Source organism: Melanerpes formicivorus, unplaced genomic scaffold (genome assembly GCF_026170545.1).
Source record: "Melanerpes formicivorus ecotype bairdi unplaced genomic scaffold, bMelFor1.0.p_v2 SCAF_24, whole genome shotgun sequence".
Lineage (NCBI taxonomy): Eukaryota > Metazoa > Chordata > Aves > Piciformes > Picidae > Melanerpes > Melanerpes formicivorus.
Window position 1 is genome coordinate 7,348,174 of NW_027142376.1, and position 23,795 is coordinate 7,371,968.

At 45.1% G+C, this 23,795-nt stretch overlaps 1 protein-coding gene across 1 annotated transcript in view; it reads right to left on the reverse strand.

Annotated features, from left to right (window-relative positions):
* The window catches only part of BBS9 (Bardet-Biedl syndrome 9), a gene marked incomplete at its 3' end in the record, with an annotated part of 105,210 nt that overhangs the window by 12,949 nt on the left and 68,466 nt on the right, over positions 1-23,795 (reverse strand). Inside the window, exons 17-19 of the mRNA XM_068152976.1 lie at positions 23,317-23,412; positions 15,224-15,396; positions 13,927-14,079 (exon numbers count right to left, since the gene is read on the reverse strand). Of these exons, the coding sequence (XP_068009077.1) occupies positions 13,927-14,079; positions 15,224-15,396; positions 23,317-23,412 (422 nt within the window). The remainder of the gene's footprint in view (positions 1-13,926; positions 14,080-15,223; positions 15,397-23,316; positions 23,413-23,795) is intronic.

Consider the following 23,795-nt stretch of genomic DNA (forward strand, 5'->3'; position numbering starts at 1 on the left):
TCCAATTTTAATGGAATGCAGAACAAATTAACATTTTAACATTATAATACTCCTCAATTGTATACTGGGATTTTGCTACGTGTCACAGACCAGAAAATAAAACCAACACTCCAAGGTATGCTCGTTAACCCCGGCAAGCTAAATATATTACAAGCCCACTGACAGCAGTAAATAGACACATTGTAACATGAAAGACCCTGATTCAAAGGCTTTCAATAAGTGTTGCTTTCCCCAAGTAGATTGCCTTGAAGAGCGTGTACAATGAACGAGATCAGAAATCGTGTTACCCATACCAAACCCTTCCAAATTTCCTACAGGGAAATTGAATGATTCCTTTTAAGAATGCCATTTAAAGGAAGCCAGTCCCTGTGATATAAAAATGTCTTTTTCTACACTTCTCCTTCCCACGTTACAGGAGTTTAGCCTGGCAAGTACAGTCTTCAGCAGCCGGGTGTGATGTTTGCTGCGTGGACCAAGAGGCCTCTTGGAAAAGTAAGCTACAGTGAAAAGCTGACACCTCAGCATTTCACTGTCTTGGTTGTTCATCCAACAAGTGACAAGCAAAGAATTGTAACACTTCTCTCGACCTAACAGCCACAGTCCCCTAGGCTGCATCAGGAGAAGTATAGCCAGCAGGGCAAGAACAGGGATTCTGCCCCTTGACTCTGCTCTGCTGAGACCCCACCTCCAATATTGCCTCCAGTTCTGGTGTCCCCATCACAAGAAGGACACAGAGCTGTTGGAGTGAGTTCAGGGGAGGCCACAGAGATGATCCAAGGGCTGGAGCACCTCTGCTATGAGGACAGACTGAGGGAGCTAGGGGTGTTCACCCTGGAGAAGAGAATGCTCCAGGAAGACCTTAGAGTTGCCTTCCAACACTCGAAGGGAGCCTACAGGAAGGCTGCAGAGGTGTCTAGCAATAGGAAAAAAGGGGGAATGGTTTGAAGCTTAGGGAGAATAGGCTTAGACTGGATCTTAGGAAGATGTTCTTCAGTAGGAGGGTGACAAGACTCTGGACTAAGCTGCCCAGGGAGGCGGTGGCTACCCCCTCCCTGGAGGTGTTGAAGGCCAGGTTGGATGAGGCTTTGTGCAGCTGAGTCTAGTTGAGACGTGCCCCTGCCCGTAGTGGGGAGGTTGGAGTAGATGACCTCTTGGGTCCCTCCCAACCTGAGCCATTCTATGATTTTTAAATAATACCACATCTGTTAACTACAACAAATTGCCAATATTGAAACAACAAACTGCCTACAGCAGGACTTTGCCAAAGTAGCAAAGCTAAGCAGGATGGGCAGAACCTTCTATTTAATACAAAAATAATACCTCTGCAGCTATGATACTCATCATTACTGTCTTCCTTCCTGACTTCTGACCCCTTCAGCTCATTACACCAGCTTCTTCTACACTGATCACCTTTTTTTTTTCTTTTCCTAGTGGTTTAAATTATCCACAGCAGAGTAATTAAAGGTTTCAGCATGCAGAAATACCTACTGTGTGGAAGCTGGGAGTTACGCACAACCGAAACGTAAAATAGACCTGTTGAAGATGCCAACTGGCAAGAAGATGGGGGGGGGGGGGGGGGGGGGGGGGGGGGAAGTTCTTTTCCCTTTTGTTTCTGTCAGTTTACAGATTTAACCAAGAGTTTAGCTCCAACATAAACTGTACCTTTTATTAAAAAGATCTAAATTGGGAGAGTGACCACACAAGTCACATTTTTCCTCAGAGAGGTGTTGGCTAGAACAGCAGCTCCGAGCTGACTGCAAGGAACAGGCACAAAGAAACAGAGTTTCAATAAAATGTCTACACTGCTTTTTTTAATTACTATTTTCTTCAGGAATCCATAGTCTACTGCTGTACTGTGCTAGACAGTAACACCAAGCAAATCCTAACTCTGCTGATCTGGAGTGTGAAATGAATGCACAAGCAGTAGTAGATACACAGAGCAAAGCAGGGGTGCTTCCATTTTCATTCATTCAAATGCACACAGGTTCTTTCAGTTCCTACAGGGAGCCCTTGTGTCAGGCTGAGGACGCCAGATCTACCCCTACACAAGAACTTCCCCCACCCTGCTATAGAACCTCTATGCAGGTTCTTTCAGTTCCTACAGGGAGCCCTCCTGTACAGCTTGGTGAGCTCATGCCAGGCTGAGGACTCCAGATCTACCCCTACACAAGAATTTCCCCCACCCTGCCATAGAACCTCTACGCAGGTTCTTTCAGTTCCTACAGGGAGCCCTCCTGTACAGCTTGGTGAGCTCATGCCAGGCTGAGGACTCCAGATCTACCCCTACACAAGAATTCCCCCTCCCACTGCTGTAGAACCTGCACACAGATTCCTTCAGTTCCTACAGGGAGCCCTCATGTACAGCCTGGTGAGCTCATGCCAGGCTGAGGACTCCAGATCTACCCCTACACAAGAATTTCCCCCACCCTGCTATAGAACCTCTATGCAGGTTCTTTCAGTTCCTACAGGGAGCCCTCCTGTACAGCCTGGTGAGCTCATGCCAGGCTGAGGACTCCAGATCTACCCCTACACAAGAATTTCCCCCACCCTCCTATAGAACCTCTATGCAGGTTCCTTCATTTCCTACAGGGAGCCCTCATGTACAGCCTGGTGAGCTCATGCCAGGCTGAGGACTCCAGATCTACCCCTACACAAGAATTCCACCCCACCTCCCACTGCTGTAGAACCTCCACACAGGTTCCTTCATTTCCTACAGGGAGCCCTCATGTACAGCCTGGTGAGCTCATGCCAGGCTGAGGACTCCAGATCTACCCCTACACAAGAATTCCCCCTCCCACTGCTGTAGAACCTGCACACAGATTCCTTCAGTTCCTACAGGGAGCCCTCATGTACAGCCTGGTGAGCTCATGTCAGGCTGAGAACTCCAGATCTACCCCTGCAGAAGAATTTCCCCCCCCTGCTAATGAAACAAGAAGTGCCAAAGCACTTTTACATCACAGAGGTGGCATAAATCACTGCCTACCACTGCCTTTATACACCAGGGGGTAAAATGCCCACATCCCCAAGGACTGATTGATAGTTTGAGGAATCCTCTGTTGGGGTAACAGCTCTAAAGCAACAATCACAGTTAGGATGGGGAGGGGGAAATAATAAAATCACACCTCTGGTGCTTTATGGATGTGAAGAGTGCTGTAGGTGTTCAGACATGGCTGTTCACAGCTTGAAGGGGAGCAATTCAGTAGGTAGGTTTGTATGATACAGCACAGTCAGAATGCAGTCCAGCAGACCTCGGCCGGAGTGCTTTGTCCTGCAGCTACACACACAGGGACATTGCACTTCCTCTTTGTCTTGTGACAGCTGGATTGTTTCCAGCACTTATATGCTCTAACTAAAACAAAACAAAACACAACTTACAGGAGATAGGAGCAATTTTATCGACTTCTGCCACAAACTGGCTGTCCTGAAGTGAAGGTTGTCCCACACTACAGCAAGGAATTGCTACCACAGACCAAGATGCAGGAGGAGCTGTGCCAGCAGTCCTAGCAGGGACTTCCCAAGCACAGCTAACTGCTTCGGACTTTTTTGGAATACATCTTCCAATAAAGAAGAAAAGGGGGCTTTGATGACATTGCAAGTATTCCACTGTTAAAGCTAAATAAGTCTTAAGGAAACAGAAATATAACACTATTGGAACACTAGTAAAATACAGAATTTTAATTACATGTGATAGCCAATAAGCTGCTTTTAGTGGCTATGAAAGAAAAAAAACCCACCTACATTCAGCAGGAACAGCAATAAAACAAGAGAAGTTAAATATAACTCCTCCAAAGAACAGCATATTTATTCAAGTCAAAAAGAGCTAATTTATACTATGGGTGTAGTTCTCACTGACTTTATCTGGGGAAAATTACTCTTACAGGAGCGGGTGTGATATATAGCCTTTGAGTCATGCATGATAAACCCTAATGGTTCTGCTTTGAGGTAAAAGTCCTTACTAATCAAGTCATGAATCATTCCCAAAATGTCAAGTTCCTGAGGCCAAGTGTGTCAGAAGTGTGACTCTAGAGGGAATACTCAATCATCAGTGATAACTTTTGAGATTTTTATCAACAGCTTAATAAGCAAGCAGAGGAGTTAAGGGGCTTGAACAAAGATTTAATGGACCTTTAATGACATTCCATGTGTTTTAGTGAATAGAACAGAATGAGTTCTATTTGCCACTGACCACAAACCACCAGCGATCGAAGTGCTCCACACATTGCAAGTATTAAAAGACTGCAAGGAAGGAACAGAAGATAACAAACTTATGTTTCAAACTTATGTCCATACCTTCATGTCACACCCACGTAGTAGATCCCAGAAGTAAAGAGCCTAGCTTCTTAAATTCCTAGATGGACATGAGCTAAAGAGAGAAATGAAAAGGGTTTTTTCTCTAATCTGTTAGGTGTTGGCTTGCTGGCATCACAGAATATATCTGACTTGAAGAGACTTCCAAGATCATGCAGCTCTGAAGGGAACCAAGTCCCCAGTCACCAGGGACACAGCTACTTCAACAACCCCAGGGGTGGTGACTCCACCACTGCCCTGGGCAGACCATCCCACCGCCTGAGAACCTTTCCAGTGAAGAACTATTTCCTAACATCCAGCCTGAATCTCCACTGGGTCAGAACCCCAGTTTCAGGCTGTGCCAGGGGAGGTTTAGGCTGGCGGTAAGGAGAAAGTTCTTCCCACAAAGAGTAATTGGCCATTGGGATGTGCTGCCCAGGGAGGTGGTGGAGTCACCATCCCTGGAGGTGTTCAAGAGGGGATTGGACGTGGCACTTGAAGCCACGGTTTAGTTAGTCATGTGGTGTTGGGTGATGGATTGGATTTGATGATTTCTGAGGTCTTTTCCAACCTATTGATTCTATGATTCTTCCAACCAAGCTCCTTAGAGCAATGGTGGATTAAATCAGTGAAGGATCTATTCTGAAAAGTGATCCAAAATCTCACACATGAAGGGGGAAAAAATGCTTATGTTTAGGTCTTTGTTATGTGTGAGCTAAAACACTGGCTTTCATTTGAAGGGCCAGAAGTTCAGAGAGGAAATGGTATGATTCAGAAGACACAATTCAGAACCCACTGGTAATCTTAACCATGATAAGGATTTACATCCTTACTCTTTTTTTATACCATGGAATGGAAAAGCCCTGGCACACAGTCCTGTAATACTCAAAACACTGCTTGCCAAAGTTTCCACACTCTTGCTTGGTCACAAACCAGAAACAAAGAGAGATGTAACATCAGCAGCACTGGAGCGAGAAATCCCTCCCAACTGTCTGTTAAGTGAGATGTACTCCAAGGGATTCTAACTAAGCTCTTTTAAGTTCCTTCCAACATCCCAATTAATTGCACATTCTGCTGAAGCATCAACACCCGAGTTTAGTGCACTTCTCCTGGCCTCCTAAATTATGTCTGGGGAGACAAAAGCTTTGGTTTTGCACCATGCAACTCTGAAACTTTATTGTATCATAGCTTTCTCTTTTGGGATGCTTTTCTCAGAAAACCATTTAGCTAACATTTTAACATGTTTAGCCTGGAGAAGAGGAGGTTCAGGGGAGACCTCATTGCTGTCTATAACCACCTGAAGGGAGGTTGTAGCCAGGTGGGGGTTGGTGTCTTCTCCCAGGCAACCAGGAACGAGGGGACACAGTCTCAAGTTGTGCCAGGGGCTGTTCAGGCTGGCTATGAGGAAGTTCTTCTCAGAGAGCATGATGTGCCATTGGAATGTGCTGCCCAGGGAGGTGGTGGAGTCACTGTCCCTGGAGGTCTTCAAGAAAAGCCTGGATGAGGCACATAGTGCCATGGTCTATTATTGGATAGGGCTGGGTGATAGGTTGGACTGGATGATCTTGGAGGTCTCTTCCAACCCGGTTGATTCTATGATTCCATTAGCTGCCATGGTCTATTATTGGATAGGGCTGGGTGAAAGGTTGGACTGGATGATCCTTGAGGTCTCTTCCAACCTTAGTGATACTGTGAAAGTGTGGTTAGGCATTGGAACAGGCTGCCTAGGTGGTGGGAGTCACTGTCCCTGAAAGAAATAATTAGATGTGGCACTTTGGGATATGGTCTAGTAATCATGGAGGTGTTGGGTGGAAGGTTGGACCTGATGATCTGAGAGGTCTTTTCCAACCTTAATGATTCTATGAAACTATTCTATGAATATCCTGTGCGTGTTATTTTAGAGTACACTTAAATAAAGATCCTATGTGATTTAATCAGGTGTTCCTCTAAATGATTTTCTTTTCTTCCTTTGTGAAAAAGAATGCTATGAAGTTTGCTTTAGATTTCACTTAAATGGAAGTTTTCAAGACTAGAATAGATCCTGTTGGGTGGGGCAGCTACTCAGTGTTACTGAAAATAATATGAGCTTGAAAGGTTCCAAAAGGATCAAACCAGTTGGAAGAAAAGTTATCCACAAAGAAAGAGCAAACATCTAAATACCAAGCTGGTGCTGTGGCATAAAGCTGTGGTCCAGTCCTATGTTTTAGCAGCTGGCATTGATTCACAGCACAATTGCTTAAATTCCATCTCCAACCCATGAAATAGTTGAAAATTCTCTTTGAATTAGGCTATGAAGAAACAGTTGTGTGATGAAGTACATAAAGTTCTCAGAGTATTAGATGCATCTTTCTTTGTCATATGAAAGAGAAAGGGCAACTCCTGTGACAGTATGAATCAAAAGAATTAGTGCATTCAGAGACATTTGACTTCCAAATCCTTTGCAAAATTCCACTGTTTCTCCAGCAGTCTCCACTGAATGCTCAAGATCCTCAACTAACGTATGTGAGGGACAGATCAGATGGCAGACCTCAGAGCTACCCTCATGTGCAGATAAAGCTTTGCCTGCAACTGAGAACAACTTCTCACACAGCTTCCTTCCATGCAGAGAATCAAATTGGATTCTCCTGATGGAACTGCTTGCTTCATCTTTAATGAGAAGCAATCATGTTTGGTGACCACTTCTAACAGCCTGATGGTGAAATGCTACGCTTCCTTCCCAGTCCTGACAGCTGTATGAACAAGATCAGCAACCTAGGAATGCTGAAGGGAGAACAGCTAAGGGGAGATTACACTGAAAGAAAAATGCAGGAATTGTGATTGTTCCCATTTCTTGTTAACAGTAATCTCTGAGCACCTCTTGAAATCTGAAAGACCACTTGAATACTTCTCCCTTCATTTCAAGCAGAGTTTAAGTGAAAAATCCTTATACACATGAACCTCTTCAAGCTGCAATTCATATGCAGAACTCGAGATGCGAGACCAAGACCAGCCAAGATAAATAAAAACCATGTACTAAAGGCAGCAGAATGAATTGGGCAGACAAATAAAAACTATGTACTAATGGCAGCAGAATGAATTGGGCAGGCAACTAAAAACCATGTACAGCAGAATGAATTGGACAGCTTCCAGTTGTTTACAGAGCAAGATCTGAAAATTCTCTTGAATGGCACTTGATTGCTGCTTGCAGCCAAGTATTTCTGACAGAAAAGTCATTCAGCAGTAATATTAATGAGGTGGCCATGGCAGAACAGCTGAATTGAGAGAAAATAAAGGGAATAAACATGGAGCATCAATTAGTTCCAGTAGCTCTGTTTAGGTAAAGTGAGTTGGGTCCTGCCAAGATGCTCACAAATTTATAAAGTACCTTAAAGAAAGAAAAATTAAAACATCACCAATGAAAAATAAAGACCCACTGCTGCAGATGCTGCAGTTATTAAGCCTGGATGTCTACAGTCATGCAGCTGTGCTGACCACTTACATTAGACTTGTTCTGTCAGTTCATTCCTAGCAACTGTCCTGTCCAATGACCATGTAGAATTCTACAGTGGCATGAAGATCCAGAAATGAACAGAACAGAACAGAACAGAACAGAACAGAACAGAATAGAATAGAATAGAATAGAATAGAATAGAATAGAATAGAATAGAATAGAATAGAATAGAATAGAATAGAATAATAAGCCAGGTTGGAAGAGACCATTCATTCTGCCCCTGTACACTGCACTGGTTAGGCCGCACCTTGAATACTGTGTCCAGTTCTGGGCCCCTCAGTTTAGGAAGGAGGTTGACTTGCTGGAACGAGTCCAAAGAAGGGCAACAAAGTTGGTGAGGGGTTTGGAACACAAGCCCTATGAGGAGAGGCTGAGGGAGCTGGGGTTGCTTAGCCTGGAGAAGAGAAGACTCAGGGGTGACCTTATTGCTCTCTACAACTACCTGAAGGGAGGTTGTAGACAGGCAGAGGTTGGTCTCTTCTCCCAGGCAGCCAGCACCAGAACAAGAGGACACAGTCTCAGGCTGCACCAGGGGAGGTTTAGGCTGGAGGTTAGGAGGAAGTTCTATACAGAGAGAGTGATTGCCCATTGGAATGGGATGCCCGGGGAGGTGGTGGAGTCACCATCACTGGAGGTGTTCAGGAGGAGACTTGATGGGGTGCTTGGTGCCATGGTTTAGTTGTTTAGGTGGGTCGGATTGGTTGATGGGTTGGACACGATGATCAAGTTCCTCTATATAGATTTTTTAAGTAGCAGAGTGAGAGTGGAGAGACACTATCAGCATTTCTTTTAAGACAGAGGATGTCGTGCGTCTTGTACGGTTAGGCGGCTGCTGCCACACCAGTGTGTGCTGAGGAGCATGCTGGGGTCATGGGTAGGAGTTGAGATGGCAGATCAGAAAGCACAGAAAAGTTAGTGGTTTTACAGGGTGAGATGAGTCACAGAATGTTAGGGGTTGAAAGCGACTTCCAGAGATCATCGAGTTCAACCCCCCTGCCAGAGCAGATTCACCTAGGGCAGGTTGCTCAGGAATGCATCCTGGCAGGCTTTGAAAGTCTCCAGAGAAGGAGACTCCACAACCTCTCTGGGCAGCCTGCTCCAGTGCTCTAGCACCCTGACCATACAGAAGTGTCTCCTCATGTTGAGGTGGAATCTCCTGTGTTCCAGCTTGTACCTGTTGTTCCATTAGCAGTTTTATTGTAGCACTAATTAGATCCTGCCTTGCTGGCCATGTACAAAGATTAATACAAAAATCTAGCTCACAAATAAAAATGCTTTTGTTATTACCAGAAAAATCCAATGCAGCTTGATTAATTCTCTCTGGTTTGGCAACTAAAGGTTTGACACAGGTTGTACATCCACACACCACACAAACATAAGCCTCACTTGAAAGCTGTAAATCTGAACATTAACATTTACAATCCACTTGCTTTCTAAAACTCAAATCAGTTCAGCAATTAATAACAACTTGCAGGTGGGCAAAGAAACTATGGAGAATGAGTTTAAAGTAACCATGTAACCATGTATCACAGATAGGCAATGAAACTACATCAGCTGGACATTCAATGTTACTTGATTTGCAATCAAAGGGCTGCTCACTCAGAGCTGCAACTGCTCTGAAATGGGGCCAGCAGTAAGAGGCACCTTTAGATGCTTGTAGATTTGGAGAGATTATACCATTATAGCTTCAATTTAAAAAACCCTATGCTGGAATAGTTACCCTGTTAAGAATGTAATTCATAAAGCCCAGGTCCTTGAATAATAAGGAAGAATAACTGGAAATTTCTTCATGTTCTGATCTAGTGTGAGATATCCCTGCCCATGGCAGGGGGGTTGGAACTATGTGATCCTTAAGGTCCCTTCCAACCCTAACAATTCTATGATTGTATGATTCTAGGTGAAAGGGTTTGGAGCACACTGCAAAACCCAAACATAAGTCTTTTCCTCCTGACTGCAAAACCCAAAGTAAGGAACAACAAAACTCTTCTTCACACACAACAATTGCTTTGGTGAAAAATGAAGAGATTAAACAATGCAAAAGTTTTCTTTTTCCATTGCAGACATATTTAACATTACAGAGGACATGAGATTCTCAGAGAGTGGTAAGAAAGTAAAACCCAATTTATTTTCTGAGCATTTTACTGTGGTATTTATCAGACCTACTTTATTACAACACCCCTCAAACTTCTACATCACTTCTTCAGAGTTCAGTCCAAAGACCACTGAAGCAAGTAAGTCATTCCACTCAGAGTCCCTGGGGGATGGATCATTATTCTCCATGGAATGCATTCTGCATTAGGAATATTATTAAGCACAACCACAGTGCTCAAAACAAGACAGCTTTCCAAAAATGGACACAATTTGTGTGAAGAACTCTTCTGAAAAGCATTACTCTCAAAAACACAACTGCATGCATTCCAGTGTCATAAAGGCTACATCTTTCAATGGATTTTCAGAGTGAGATTGTTGATATTTAGCCAGCCTCATTATTCCTTTACTGAAAGCATATGTACCATATTTTGAATCCTTCAGCTATTTGCATTAGCTATACTTACTCAAATAAAGGCAGAAGATGGTCTTTTCTAATCTAGGAAATGCCCCATCAAGCACTTTCCTTTGACCCACAAAGCAAAGGGACAGTATCAAATCCTAGCACACCTCTCACTTGCAGAGCAACTTAAGCAGCACTGAGGTCTTTATGGTTTACCACACTTGCGCTTGCACTAACAGCAGCAACATTTGTTCATGTGAATGAATCCCCTTGCAACAAAAGAAAATCACGATGGAAATGCACCACCCAAGGGAAGTGAGCTTCCCTAAAACAAAAACCTGGAGTACTGTGTCCAGTTCTGGAGCCCCTAGTACAAGAGGGATCTGGAGGTGCTGGAACGTGTCCAGAGAAGGGCCACAAGGATGATCAGAGGGCTGGAGCACCTCTCCTATGGGGACAGACTGAAGGAGTTAGGGCTGTTCAGTCTGCAGAAGAGAAGGCTCCGAGGTGACCTCATTGTGGCCTTCCAGTATCTGAAGGGGGCCTACAGGAAGGCTGGGGAAGGACTTCTCAGGATCTCAGGTAGTGATAGGACTAGGGGGAATGGAATGAAGCTGGAGGTGGGGAGATGCAGGCTGGAGGTGAGGAGGAGGTTCTTCACCATGGGAGTGGTGAGACCCTGGAGTGGGTTGTCCAGGGAGGTGGTCGAGGCCCCATCCCTGGGGGTGTTTAAGCCCAGGCTGGATGAGGCTCTGTCCAGCCTGATCTAGTGTGGGGTGTCCCTGCCCATGGCAGGGGGGTTGGAACTAGATGATCCTTGTGGTCCCTTCCAACCCTGAATGAAACTATGAAACTATGAAAATTTTGACTAATATAGCGGGGGGGGGGGGTGGGGGGGGGGGGGGGGGGTGTAAGCAGTTGTTCTCTGGAAATAAATCTTTTTCCTCACTCTCCTTTCAACTACACTAATTCTAATTACCAAAGCTTACAACAGTAACTGTTAAGAGAAGCACTCTGCCAATTTTGGTTTGAAGGAACACAACAAGCTTGTGCAAGATGCATCTGTTTCAACTCCCTGCTTTCTGACGTACTCTCAGAACTCATCTTTCAATTCAGCTGTGTAAGAAAACCATCAAGCACATCCCAGTTGCTTTTAAGTCTGAAGGCAGCAATTCTGCACAGCAAAAGCAGGCTCCAGAGACCCACTTCTGGTTATCTTTAGGGCCTACTTAGTCCCCCCAGAATCTCCCACCGATCACAATGCTATCAAGCATTTCTTAAAGTAACCAGAAAGCCCCACTCTCAAACTTTCAATCTTAAACCAACTCATGGTTTAACTCATTCACAGTAAAGACTGAAATGAAGGCAAATCTGACTCCCAAGGAGAGACAGTTTTCTCCAGTTCAGATAAATGTTTCCTTAGAGCAAACAGTAAGGAAAAAAAAATATTTCCTTATGTTTTCACTTTATTTAGAATAAAAAACCAAACCAGGTTGGAAGAGACCTTCAAGATCATCGCGTCCAACCCATCAACCAATCCAACCCACCCAAACAGCTAACCCATGGCACCAAGCACCCCATCAAGTCTCCTCCTGAACACCTCCAATGACGGCGACTCTACCACCTCCCCAGGCAGCCCATTCCAATGGGCAATCACTCTCTCTGTGTAGAACTTCTTCCTAATACCCAACCTGAACCTCCCCTGGCACAGCCTGAGACTGTGTCCTCTTGTTCTGGTACTGACTGCCTGGGAGAAGAGACCATCATCCACCTGTCTACAACTTCCCTTCAGGTAGTTGTAGAGAGTGATAAGGTCACCCCTGAGTCTCCTCTTCTCCAGGCTGAGCAACCCCAGCTCCCTCAGTCTTTCCTCACAGGGCTGTGTTCCAAACCCCTCACCAACTTTGTTGCTCTTTTCTGGACTCGTTCCAGCAAGTCAACCTCCTTCCTAAACTGAGGGGCCCAGAACTGGCCACAGTACTCGAGGTGTGGCCTAACCAGTGCAGTGTACAGGGGCAGAATGACCTCCCTGCTCCTGCTGGCCACACTGTTCCTGATGCAGGCCAGGATGCCATTAGCACATAAAGGTTAAGTCTTTTTTTCAGCAAGCAATCTAATTATGACAAAGCTTCTCTAACACAGTGTGTTACAAAGTAAAATCAGATCCTTCAAACAAAAAGAAAAACCAACCACCACAAAACACACAAAATTACTTCCTAGCACCATGAAAGAAGAGTGATGCTAAAGCAATAGAGGGCTACAGCAGGGGGGAAAAAAAGACAACAGATTCTTTTATTGCTTCTGCACTTCTACTAAGAAAGTAAAATCAGATCACCCAAAGAAAAAAAGGCACAAAACATACAAAGTGACTTCTTAGCACCATGAAAGAAGGGTTATGGGTGTCAGGGAATAATAGCACAAGGGAGAATGACAAAAAAAATAGAAATGGGCAGAGTCAGATTGGATATTAGGGGAAAGAAAGACAAAAGATCCTTTTATTGTTTATGTCCTTCTACTAAGAAAGGAAAATCAGATCATCCAAACAAAAAGGCACAAAACACATGAAGTGACTTCTTAGCACCATGAAAGAAGGGTTATGGGTGTCAGGGAATAAGAGCACTAGGGAGAATGCCAAAAAAAAAATAGAAATGGGCAGATTCAGATTGGGTATTAGGAAGAAAAAGTCCCAGGAGATTCTTTTATTGCTTGTGCTCTTCTACTAAGAAAGTAAAATCAGATCATCCGAACAAAAAGGAACAAAACACACAAAGTGACTTCTTAGCACCATGAAAGAAGGGTTATGGGTGTCAGGTAATAATGGGAGGAGGGGGAAGGGGAAAAAAAAAACTAGAAGTGAGTACATTCAGATTGGATGTTAGGAAGAAGCTCTTTCCCATGAGGGTGGTGAGACACTGAATCAGGTTGCCCAGGGAGGTGGTGGAAGCCTCATTCCTGGAGGTTTTTAAGGCCAGGCTGGATGTGGCTCTGGGCAACCTGATCTAGTGTGAGGTGTCCCTGCCCATGGCAAGGGGGTTGGAACTGGATGATCTTTGAGCTCCCTCCCAATCCTAACAATTCTGTGATTCTATGCTAAAGCAACAGAGGTCTATAGCAGGGGAGGGGGGGAAAGGCAGAAAATTCTTTTATTGCTTGTGTACTTGCACTATGGGGCTGGTTAAGGAATGAACTTATTTTTTTAAACACTGTTCTTCTGCAGCTATCATATTCCAAGCAAGATCAGAACATAAAGTCCCCATGAGGAAGGCCATGGTCAGCCTCAGAACCTTTTGCTGTGAATGCTACACCGGCCAAACCATTCCATCAGTTTACAGTGTCCCATGAAATATTTACACAAGCTATGAACTATAAAATATTTCTGCATGAAGTATAAAATATTTACAATATCAACATCAGTTAGGAAAGAATGATGTGCTGTCGAGCTGGTGTGACCCAAGAGTAAAGATTTTGTGGTCACAGATTAAATAAAACTGTTGCAAATCATCTGGAAAGTTAAAGGCAATATTAGGTTAAACAAATTACTGCTTCCTGGTCTCTTGGATGGTAAATACAACCAGGAAAACATGGCTTATATGCTTTAAGCTAAGTTTTACCAACAACAAAGAAAGCAAGGTGAGGCTGATAACCATGCTGCACTGACCTCTCTGAATGTCCCTTCCAGCAAGGTATCCAGATGCTGAAGAGGAGCAGGAGTTTTGTCTTTGAAGCGTGTCAGCAGTCGCCGCTCAATGGCTCGAAACTGCACAGCCCTTTCAGAGAGCAGCTCCTGAAATTTCTCAGCATTCAGCCGTAGCTGCAAGTCAAGGGGGGGCAAGAATTCAGGTGAAGGGTCCCAGGTGTTGAGTTGCTGGAAGGTGTCCAGAGAAGGGCAACAAAGCTGGGGAGGGGTCTGGAGCACAGCCCTGTGAGGAGAGGCTGAGGGAGCTGGGGTTGCTTAGCCTGGAGAAGAGGAGGCTCAGGGGAGACCTTCTTGCTCTCTACAACTCCCTTAAGGGAGGCTGTAGCCAGGTGGGGGTTGGTCTCTTCTCCCAGGCAAGCAGCACCAGAACAAGAGGACACAGTCTCAAGCTGTGCAGGGGGAAGTTTATGTTTGATCTTAGAAAGTTCTTCACAGAAAGAGAGATTGCCCATTGGAATGTGCTGCTCAGGGAGGTGGTGGGGTCAGCATCCCTGGAGGTGTTTAAGAAAAGCCAGGATGAGGCACATGGTGCCATGGTCTGGTTGATTAGATAGGGTTGGGTGATAGATTGGACTTGATAATCTTGGAGGTCTCTTTCAACCTGGCTGATTCTGTGATATATTATATGTGCCCATTCCAAATTAATTGGGAGAATAGTAGTAACATTTTTGGGAGAGTGTGCCTTATTCAAACAATGCCACACACACCACTTGCATGTTTTGTACTCCTTGGGAAGCTCATTAGCATTTCCACTAACTATCACTGAAACCAAAACTCAACCTCACAGAAAATTCAGCAGTCTGGAAGAATATCCAATAGTATTTCTCACTGTACCATATGGTTCTTGTTTTGCCCATGACATCAGTTTAACAGCAATTTTCAAGTAGCTATTATCTTCCTTAATGGGAAAGGTTGGGGGGGTAAGGAGTGCATAGATTTTCATTCACTGCTTCTACAAGGCAGCTGAACTACTGGAGATGGTGGAGGGAGATGGTGGAAGCCTCATGCCTGGAGGTTTTGAAGGCCAGGCTGGATGTGGCTCTGAGCAACCTGATCAAGTGTGAGCTGTCCCTGTCTGTGGCAGGGGGTCTGGAACTAGATGATCCTTGAGGTCCCTTCCAACCCTAACCATTCTATGATTCTATGCTTCTCCCTCTTTTCTGAAAGCCAAATGCCTGTGATTATAGCTAAAATCTTACTAATCAGCATTCTAACACACAACCAATTTTTAAGCTAGCAGACCTATTTCTGAACATACCTCAAAATGTTGATCGATCAGTTCGAAATACTCTTGCAGGGGAATTGAGCCAGAAAAGGTACAGGCAAAGTCTTTGCAGTTTTGCTTCTTGAAATGTTCTTCCAGACGAAGTGTGAGCTCTTTTGTTATCAGCCAAAGGTCTTCTAAGTGATCACTCTGGATTCTGTATCGCTCTTACAAGACAACAATGAGTACAAGACCAATAAACACGTGTAAGCCACATGCACTCACTGCACAACACAGTTTGGAGAACACAATTTAACTTGTTCCCTGTATCCAAAGTCTATGAGACTTCTGTGAGGGAGAAACACTTGCTAGTGTTAAAGAAATACTTGTATATTATTGGGGTCACTCCTAAAGTTCACAGGATCACAGGATGTTAGGGACCTCTGGAGATCATCGAGTCCAACTCCCCTGCTGGAGCAGGACCATAGAATCCAGACAGGGCTGGAAAGTCTCAAGAGAAGGAGACTCCACAACCTCTCTGGGCAGCCTGCTCCAGTGCTCTGTGATCCTTACAGTAAAGAAGTTCCTCCTCATGTTGAGGTGAAACATCCTGTGCTGTAGTTTATATCCACTGCCCCCTATCCAGTCACAGGGTGCAACCAAGCAGGGGCTATCCCCTCCCTCTTGACACCCAGCCCTCAGATATTTATAAGTTCAGCTAAAAGAAAGTATTTAACAGGCAATTTTGAAGCACAAAATAAAAGTATTTAGTGCTAGATGACTACTTACTCCAGTGTATGGGCCTGTTCATGAAGAACTACCATAATAAGGAAACAAGAATTACTGAATAAGAAGTCATAACAGGCTGTCTGCGACTGTGTGCCATAATATAACCTTAGTGAGCTTTCAGAATAGAATTAGCCAGGTTGGAAAAGACCTTTGAGATCATCAAGACCAACCTATCATCCAACACCATCTAATCAACTAAATCATGGCACCAAGTGCCTCAGCCAGGCTCTTTTTAAACACCTCCAGTGATGGTGACTCCACCACCTCCCTGGGAAGCACATTCTAATGGCCAATCTCTCTTGCTGGGAAGAATTTCTTCCTCACATCCAGCCTAAACCTCCCCTGGCACAGCTTGAGACTGTGTCGTCTTTTTCTGGTGCTGGTTGCGTGGGAGAAGAGACCAACCCCAACCTGGCTACAAGCTCCCTTCAGGGAGTTGTAGAGAGCAAGAAGGTCTCCCCTGAGCCTCCTCTTCTCCAGGCTAAGCAACCCCAGCTCCCTCAGCCTCTCCTCACAGGGCTGTGCTCCAGACCCCTCCCCAGCTTTGTTGCCCTTCTCTGGACACCTTCCAGCAACTCAACATCTTTCCTAAACTGAGGAAGAGTTGCACTAAACACATACTCTAAAGATCCTCAGTTTCTTATGATTTCTGAATCTAATCCATCTTTTCTGAGAGCTGGAAGATCATCTAAAGCAAATGGCTGCAATGCTCTCCACTCAGGCCACGGTAAAATTAGATTGTGTTTGTATTGACCAACAAACAATGTATGGAAAGCAAATGTGCATTTTGGAGGAAATTAGCCCTACCCATTGCAAGCCATTAATGTATTAGATATGTCAGTTATAAATGGAATGACTGTGGAGTCCGCCTCAAAACATCTGAGCTAATTTCCCTCAAGGAAAAATCACTTAAGGCGAAGCATGATGATACATCCAAGTCCAGCCATTACATTGTGAGTGTTTTAAAAATGGATATTAGGTTGAATGTTATCTTTAGCAGATGGTGTGCTTTTCTTTAACAGGCATGTTTTTAAATAAAACTTTCTTCTTTCCTGTTACACTGTAAACAAAATTTGTCATTCCCTCTTCAGTGAAATGCATACCCTGGGAATGATGCCAGCTGGACTGTCAAACAATCTTGAATTACTAATGTTGAGGAAAATTTTAAATCAGTACATTCAAGTTCCAAAGAACTCTGGTTAATCTGATTTACTGTGAACCTTCTCAACAAGGGCAAAGAACAAAAAAAAAAGGAGAACCATTCTGTATCAGACCCCAGCAACTCTTTTTCTGTGTAGCGGCAGTTCTGACTCTCGTTGTGAATAGGAGATTGATGGATGAGCAATGGAAAGAAATAAGTAATTGTTGTGTGAAAGGGCTTATTTGGAAAAAAAAAAGCAACATTTTTTTGTTTTAATTGTTGATTTATGATCATAGACTGGCTCAGGTTTGAAGGGACCTCAGAGATCATCTACTCCAACCTCCCCACCACGGGCAGGGACACCTCTCAACTAGACTCAGCTGCTCAAGGCCTCACTGAACTTGGCCTTGAACATCCCCTAGGGAGGAGGCAGCCACAAGCTCCTGGGTGACCTATTCCTAAGTCTCACCACCCTTGTACCCAAGAACAACTTCCTAACCTCCAGTCTCTACTCTCCCTCAGCTCTAAACCATTCCCCCTTGTCCTGTCTCCAGATACCATAATAATCAGTCCCTCTGCAGCCTTCCTGTAGGATCCCTTCAAGTATTGGAAGGCAGCTCTAAGGTCCCCCCAGAGTCCTCTCCAGGCTGAACACCCCCAGCTCCCTCAGCCTATCCTCCTAGCAGAGGTGTTCCAGCCCTTGGATCATCATAATCTCACTATTGAGCACAGCCATTAAACTAAGTGATCCTTCTTTAACTATTTCTTCCTGAACTCATGCTGCTGTCCTAACTTCTTGTTTCCCATGTATGCACATTAGGTAAAATACAGCCTCCCTGAGCAGCCAGAGTCTCACCACCCTCCTGCTGAAAAACTTCTTCCTAAGATGCAGTCTAACCCTGCTCTCCCTCAGCTTCAAACCATTCCCTTTGTCCTGTTCCTAGATATCCTTATGAAAAGTCCCTCTGCAGCCTTCCGGGAGGATCCTTTCAGACGTTGGAGGGCAACTCTAAGGTCCTTCCGGAGGCTGAACACCTAGGGGTATTGTTTGCTAGCCAACTGAACATGAGTTAGCAGTGGCCAAGAAAGCCAACGGCATCCTGGCTTGGATTAGAAACAGGGTGGTCAGCAGGGACAGGCAGCTGATCATGCCCCTGTGCTCAACACTGGCGAGGTCACACCTTGAGTGCGGTGTGCAGTTCTGGGCTCTTCTCTACAGCAAGGACATTGGAGGTGCCAGAGAGTGTTCAGAGAAGGGCAATGAGACTGGTGAAGGACCTAGAGTACACAGCCTATGAGGAGCACCTGAGGGAGCTGGGGTTCAGGCTGGGCATTAGGAAATATTTCTTCACTCAACACTGGAACAGTCTGCCCAGGGCAGTGGTGGAGCCATAGTATCATTCAGGGTTGGAAGGGACCACAAGGATCATCTAGTTCCAACCCCCCTGCCATGGGCAGGGACACCCCACACTAGATCAGGCTGGCCAGAGCCTCATCCAGCCTGCTCTTAAACACCCCCAGGAATGGGGCCTCGACCACCTCCCTGGACAACCCATTCCAGGGCTTCATCACTCTCATGGTGAAGAACCTGCTCCTCACATCTAGCCTGAATCTCCCCACCTCCAGCTTCATTCCATTCCCCCTAGTCCTATCACTACCTGAGATCCTGAGAAGTCCTTCCCCAGCTTTCCTGTAGGCCCCCTTCAGATACTGGAAGGCCACAATGAGGTCACCTGGGAGCCTTCTCTTCTGCAGACTGAACAGCCCCAACTCCTTCAGTCTGTCCTCATAGCATAGTTTCATAGTTTCATTCAGGGTTGGAAGGGACCACAAGGATCATCTAGTTCCAACCCCCCTGCCATGGGCAGGGACACCCTACACTAGATCAGGCTGGCCGGAGCCTCATCCAGCCTGCTCTTAAACACCCCCAGAGGTGCTCCAGCCCTCTGATCATCCTTGTGGCCCTTCTCTGGACACCTTCCAGCACCTCCACATCCCTCTTGTAATAGGGGTTCCAGAACTGGACACAGTACTCCAGGTGGGGTCTCACCAGGGCTGAGTAGAGGGGGAGGATCACCTCCCTCGACCTGCTGGCCACACTTCTCCTGATGCAGCCCAGGATCTGATTGGCTTTGCGGGCTGCAAGTGCACACTGAGAGCTCCATCCCTGGAAGTGTTTAAGCAGCCTGTGGATCTGTCTGGGACATAGGTTAGTGTTGACCCTTCATTGATGGGTTGAGGGCTGGACTTGAAGATGTTCAAGGTCTCTTGCAACCAGATACATTCTGTGATTCTGTTACATACAGGTTGCAAAGGGTTTACAACAAAACAATGAGTGCTCCAACCAGCCCAACCTACACTCAGAATGGTTGCCCATTCTAAAACCTCTTCAGAAGAGAAAGCTCTAGAAGATACAGTTCACTTCCAGCTAGCAAGTTCACACCAGCAGGGAAAAACAGCAGCCACAATTAGCAGTCAAGCCTTCCTTACATTTTGATTAAAAGATAGTTCTGCAAAAAAATATCAACACCTTAAGACTTTAATCTACATGGGGGATGCTTCCTTTCCATATGTACTAACTGCCAAAAGGAGTTTCTGGCTGGGCTTCTTTGCAGGAGTCCTCTTGACAGGCTGAGCTAACATCTCAAATTACTACACTGATAAAAACAGATCTGCTAACACAGTTAAAACAAAGGTGAACACAGATGTCTTCCATCTTTGCAACTTCAGCAGCAGTGAAGCCCAGCTGAAGCTGAAGACTTTCTCTGCTGCATGGAGTTCTTCCCATTCAGAACTTAAGGTCTGTTTGATAAAGGCTAGGGAATAAAGAGTCGTCTTCTATTGTCCCAAGATTAACTTCTCATGGAAAAGCAGCAATAAGGACTGATCAGTCCTAACAAATTTACTTCTCTGAAGCTTCTAGTTCTTCTCATACTTCTAGCCACAATTCCTCTAGCCACACCACTTCATTTTGTTAAGAGCATCCCCAGAATGATAATAGTGCACAAGCACTTTTATACAGTAGGAGCTCAGTGTTAAGTTACATAGCAGAACAAGGGACTCCCAAACAATGCATACTGGAAGGCCACAATAAGGTCTCCTCAGAACCTTCTCTCCTCCAGACTGAGTTGGGGCTATTCAGTCTGGAGTACAGAAGGCTTTGAGGAGACCTTATTGTGGCCTTCTAGTATCTTAAGGAGGCGACAAGAAAGCTGGTGAGGGACTTTTGAGGGTGTCAGGGAGTGATAGGACTGGGGGGAATGGAACAAAACTAGAAATGGGTTGATTCAGATTGGATGTTAGGAAGAAGTTGTTCCCCATGAGGGTGGTGAGAGACTGGCACAGGTTGCCCAGGGAGGTGATGGAAGCCTCACCCCTGGAGGTTTTAAGGCCAGGCTGGCTGTGGCTGTGAGCAACCTGCTCTGGTGTGAGGTGTCCCTGCCTATGGCAGGGGGATTGGAACTGGATGATTCTAGTTCCTAATAATAATTCTAGACCTAATAATTCTATGATTTGATTTCATCTGCACATATTAGTTCCATAGAAGATGTCTTCACTCAAGCACAACCACTTTAGCTATATGAAACTCTACCAAACAATTTTCTTTTTTTTTAGGGATAGCCACTGTTCCTAAACATATCCTGAACTACACTTACCAAACCTTTGGCACTTTTAAAAACCAAAACAGTTTTACTTCAACAGGGGGAGTTGGTTTGCTTAACCACACCAATCCAACACATGAAGTGGATGTGGGAAACAGGCTGCTCACATAGGTGGCATCCAAAAACTCATCTGTTTTATGAAGCAATAATTCCCAAACAAGAAATGAGTGGTCACACCAAGAGACAGAGATATGTTGAATCTCCTTGGTGTAGTGAACTTCACAAGCAAAGCAGCATGGGAAAGCTTAGAGTGAGGCTGCAAGTGTCATTCCTAGCTCATGAATAAACAAACCTGAGAGGAGAAGCTTGAGGGCTTGGGGTGGAGGATTTGAAAGTTACAGCCTCACTAGAAACTAAAATGGAGCAACTCTCCTATGAGGACAGACTGAGGGAGCTGGGGCTGTTCAGTCATGAGTACAGAAGGCTCCAAGGAGACCTCATTGTGGCCTTCCACTATCCGAAGGGGGCTACAAGAAAGCTGGGGAGGGACTTTGGAGGGTGTCAGGGAGGGATAGGACTGGGGGGAATGGAGCAAAACTAGAAATGGGTAGATTGAGATTGGATGTTAGGAAGAAGTTCTTCCCCAGGAGGGTGGTGAGAGACTGGCACAGGTTGCCCAGGGAGGTGGTGGCAGCCTCACCCCTGGAGGTTTTTAAGGCCAGGCTGGATGTGGCTGTGAGCAGCCTGATGTAGTGTGAGGTGTCCCTGCAAATGGCACGGGGGCTGGAACTGGATGATCCTTGATGTCCCTTCCAACCCTGACAATTCTGTGATTCTATATAGACACAAAAATATCTCTTGACCAGCATCCAATTCAGCAGGTATACAAAACAAAGTGAAAGATTTCAATTGTAGCCCAGAAAAATGATGTCATTTCAAATCCAAAGGATTGAAAGGATTTATACAGTCTGTCATTGCATGCTTAGATAAAATTGTTCAAGTGCCTCTATTTAAACAAATATTAAAAGCAAACAACAAACCAGCATGCAAATAATGCATGCACAAATCACTATCAGTGGATCACAAAATGATTGTTGGTACAATGAAAGCGACTCTCCAGATGGTTTCTGGATTTAACACATTTGATGGCATTAGAGAAGGCATTTAGCATTATCTCAGAGCTGACACCACCAGTATTTATATAACACAGCAGGAATACTGACTTTTTCAAACAGTGAGGCAGATTATTTGTGTGTCAAAAGAATATCACATCAACAAACTAGGTCCTGATTCCTCACTCTAAACAGTTGTCAAAGCATTCGCAGAGTGTTCCGTCTGAGCTCTCTGCAGGGTGCAATAGGTATTCCAGCTTTCCTGTGCCTTAGTTTGCTCTGTTAAATGAAGACCTTGTGCTCTGCTGGCATAGCAAATGCCAAAACACAACTGAACTGACTGGGTTCCAATGCACATGCCAAGAGTGAGCTGAAGAGTTGTACAGGGCAGACCACAAACTCTTCAAAAGGAAGAGAAATTGCCTTTTTTCAGAGCCCAAACTCACTGGTGGTTGGAGCATGGCTACTTACATCACAAACTGCCCTACACAAGAGACACTGGAACAGATAACAGCAGACCTACTGCATACAGGCTGCATCAAGAGGAGTGTGGCTAGCAGGGCAAGAGAGGGGATTCTGCCCCTTGACTCTACCCTGCTGAGACCCCACCTCCAATACTGTCTCCAGTTCTGGTGTCCCCATCATACGAAGGACACAGAACTGTTGGAGTGAGTCCAGAGGAGGCCACAAAGATGAGCCAAGGGCTGGAGCACCTCTGCTGTGAGGACAAACTGAGGGAGCTGGGGTTGTTCAGCCTGGAGAAGACTCTGGGGGGGCTTAGAGCTTCCCTTCAATACCTGAAAGGATCCTGAAGGGAGGCTGCAGAGGGAGTTTTCATGAGGGTGTCTAGAGACAGGACAAGGGGGAATGGTTTGAAGCTGAGGGAGAGCAGGGTTTGACTGGATTTTAGGAAGAAGTTCTTCAGTAGGAGGGTGGTGGGAATCTGGAATACATTGCCCAGGGAAGTTGTGGCTGCCTCCTCCCTAGGGGTGTTCAAGGCCAGGTTGGCTGAGGCCTTAAGCAGCCAAGTCGAGTTGAGAGGTGTCCCTGCCCACGGAAGGGAGGTTGGAGTAGATGATCCCTGAGGTCTCTTCCAACCTGAGCTATTCTTTGATCCAGTGTTCACACATTCTGTAAACATACTAGGAAGGACACTGCATCTGCAAGCCTATACTTACAAAGATATACAGACAACAAAAAACAGAGACAGGCATTTGCTTAAATGTACAGAAGCAAAGAAGTGCAATCTGATTCCAAATTAAGGTCAAAGATACTGAAATTTAGTAGAGACTTAGAAAACTGCTTTTCAATTCCTTTGCAATATTCCAGCAGCTGGCTGCTTTCAAAGACAGGTGTTGAAATCTTTGAGGAAAAGAAGGGTCTTGCATTATTACAATAATATCACAGTATCATTTCATTTAAACAATAAATGGCTAAAAACCAGAAGAAAACCATACATACATGAAGTGGTGATTAGGCCTCCTTAATACTAACAGCACTTACGTGATGTTTTTGAAGCAAGAAGTGTGGTTTTTGACCCAGCTAAAAACTGAAATCCCAGAACATTTGCCTGGTCATCATCAGATGGATCAACAAAGTCTGCAAGAGAAAGTTAAATTCAGTTTTCTGTAATTTGACACTAGTAAGTCAACAAACATCATAGAATCAACCAGGTTGGAAAAGACCTCAGAGATCATGAAGTCTAACCTATTACCTACCACCCAACACCTCTTGACAACTAAACCATGGCTCCAAGGGCCACATGCAATCCTTTATTGAACACCTCCAGGGATGGTGACTCCAGCACCTCCCTGGGCAGCACATTCCAATGGCCAATCTCTTTTGCTGGGAAGAACTTTCTCCTCACCTCCAGCCTAAACTTTCCCTGGTGCAGCTTGAGACTGTGTCCTCTTGTTCTGTTGGTGATTGCCTGGGAGAAAAGACCAACCCCCACCTGGCTACAGCCTCCCTTCAGGTAGTTG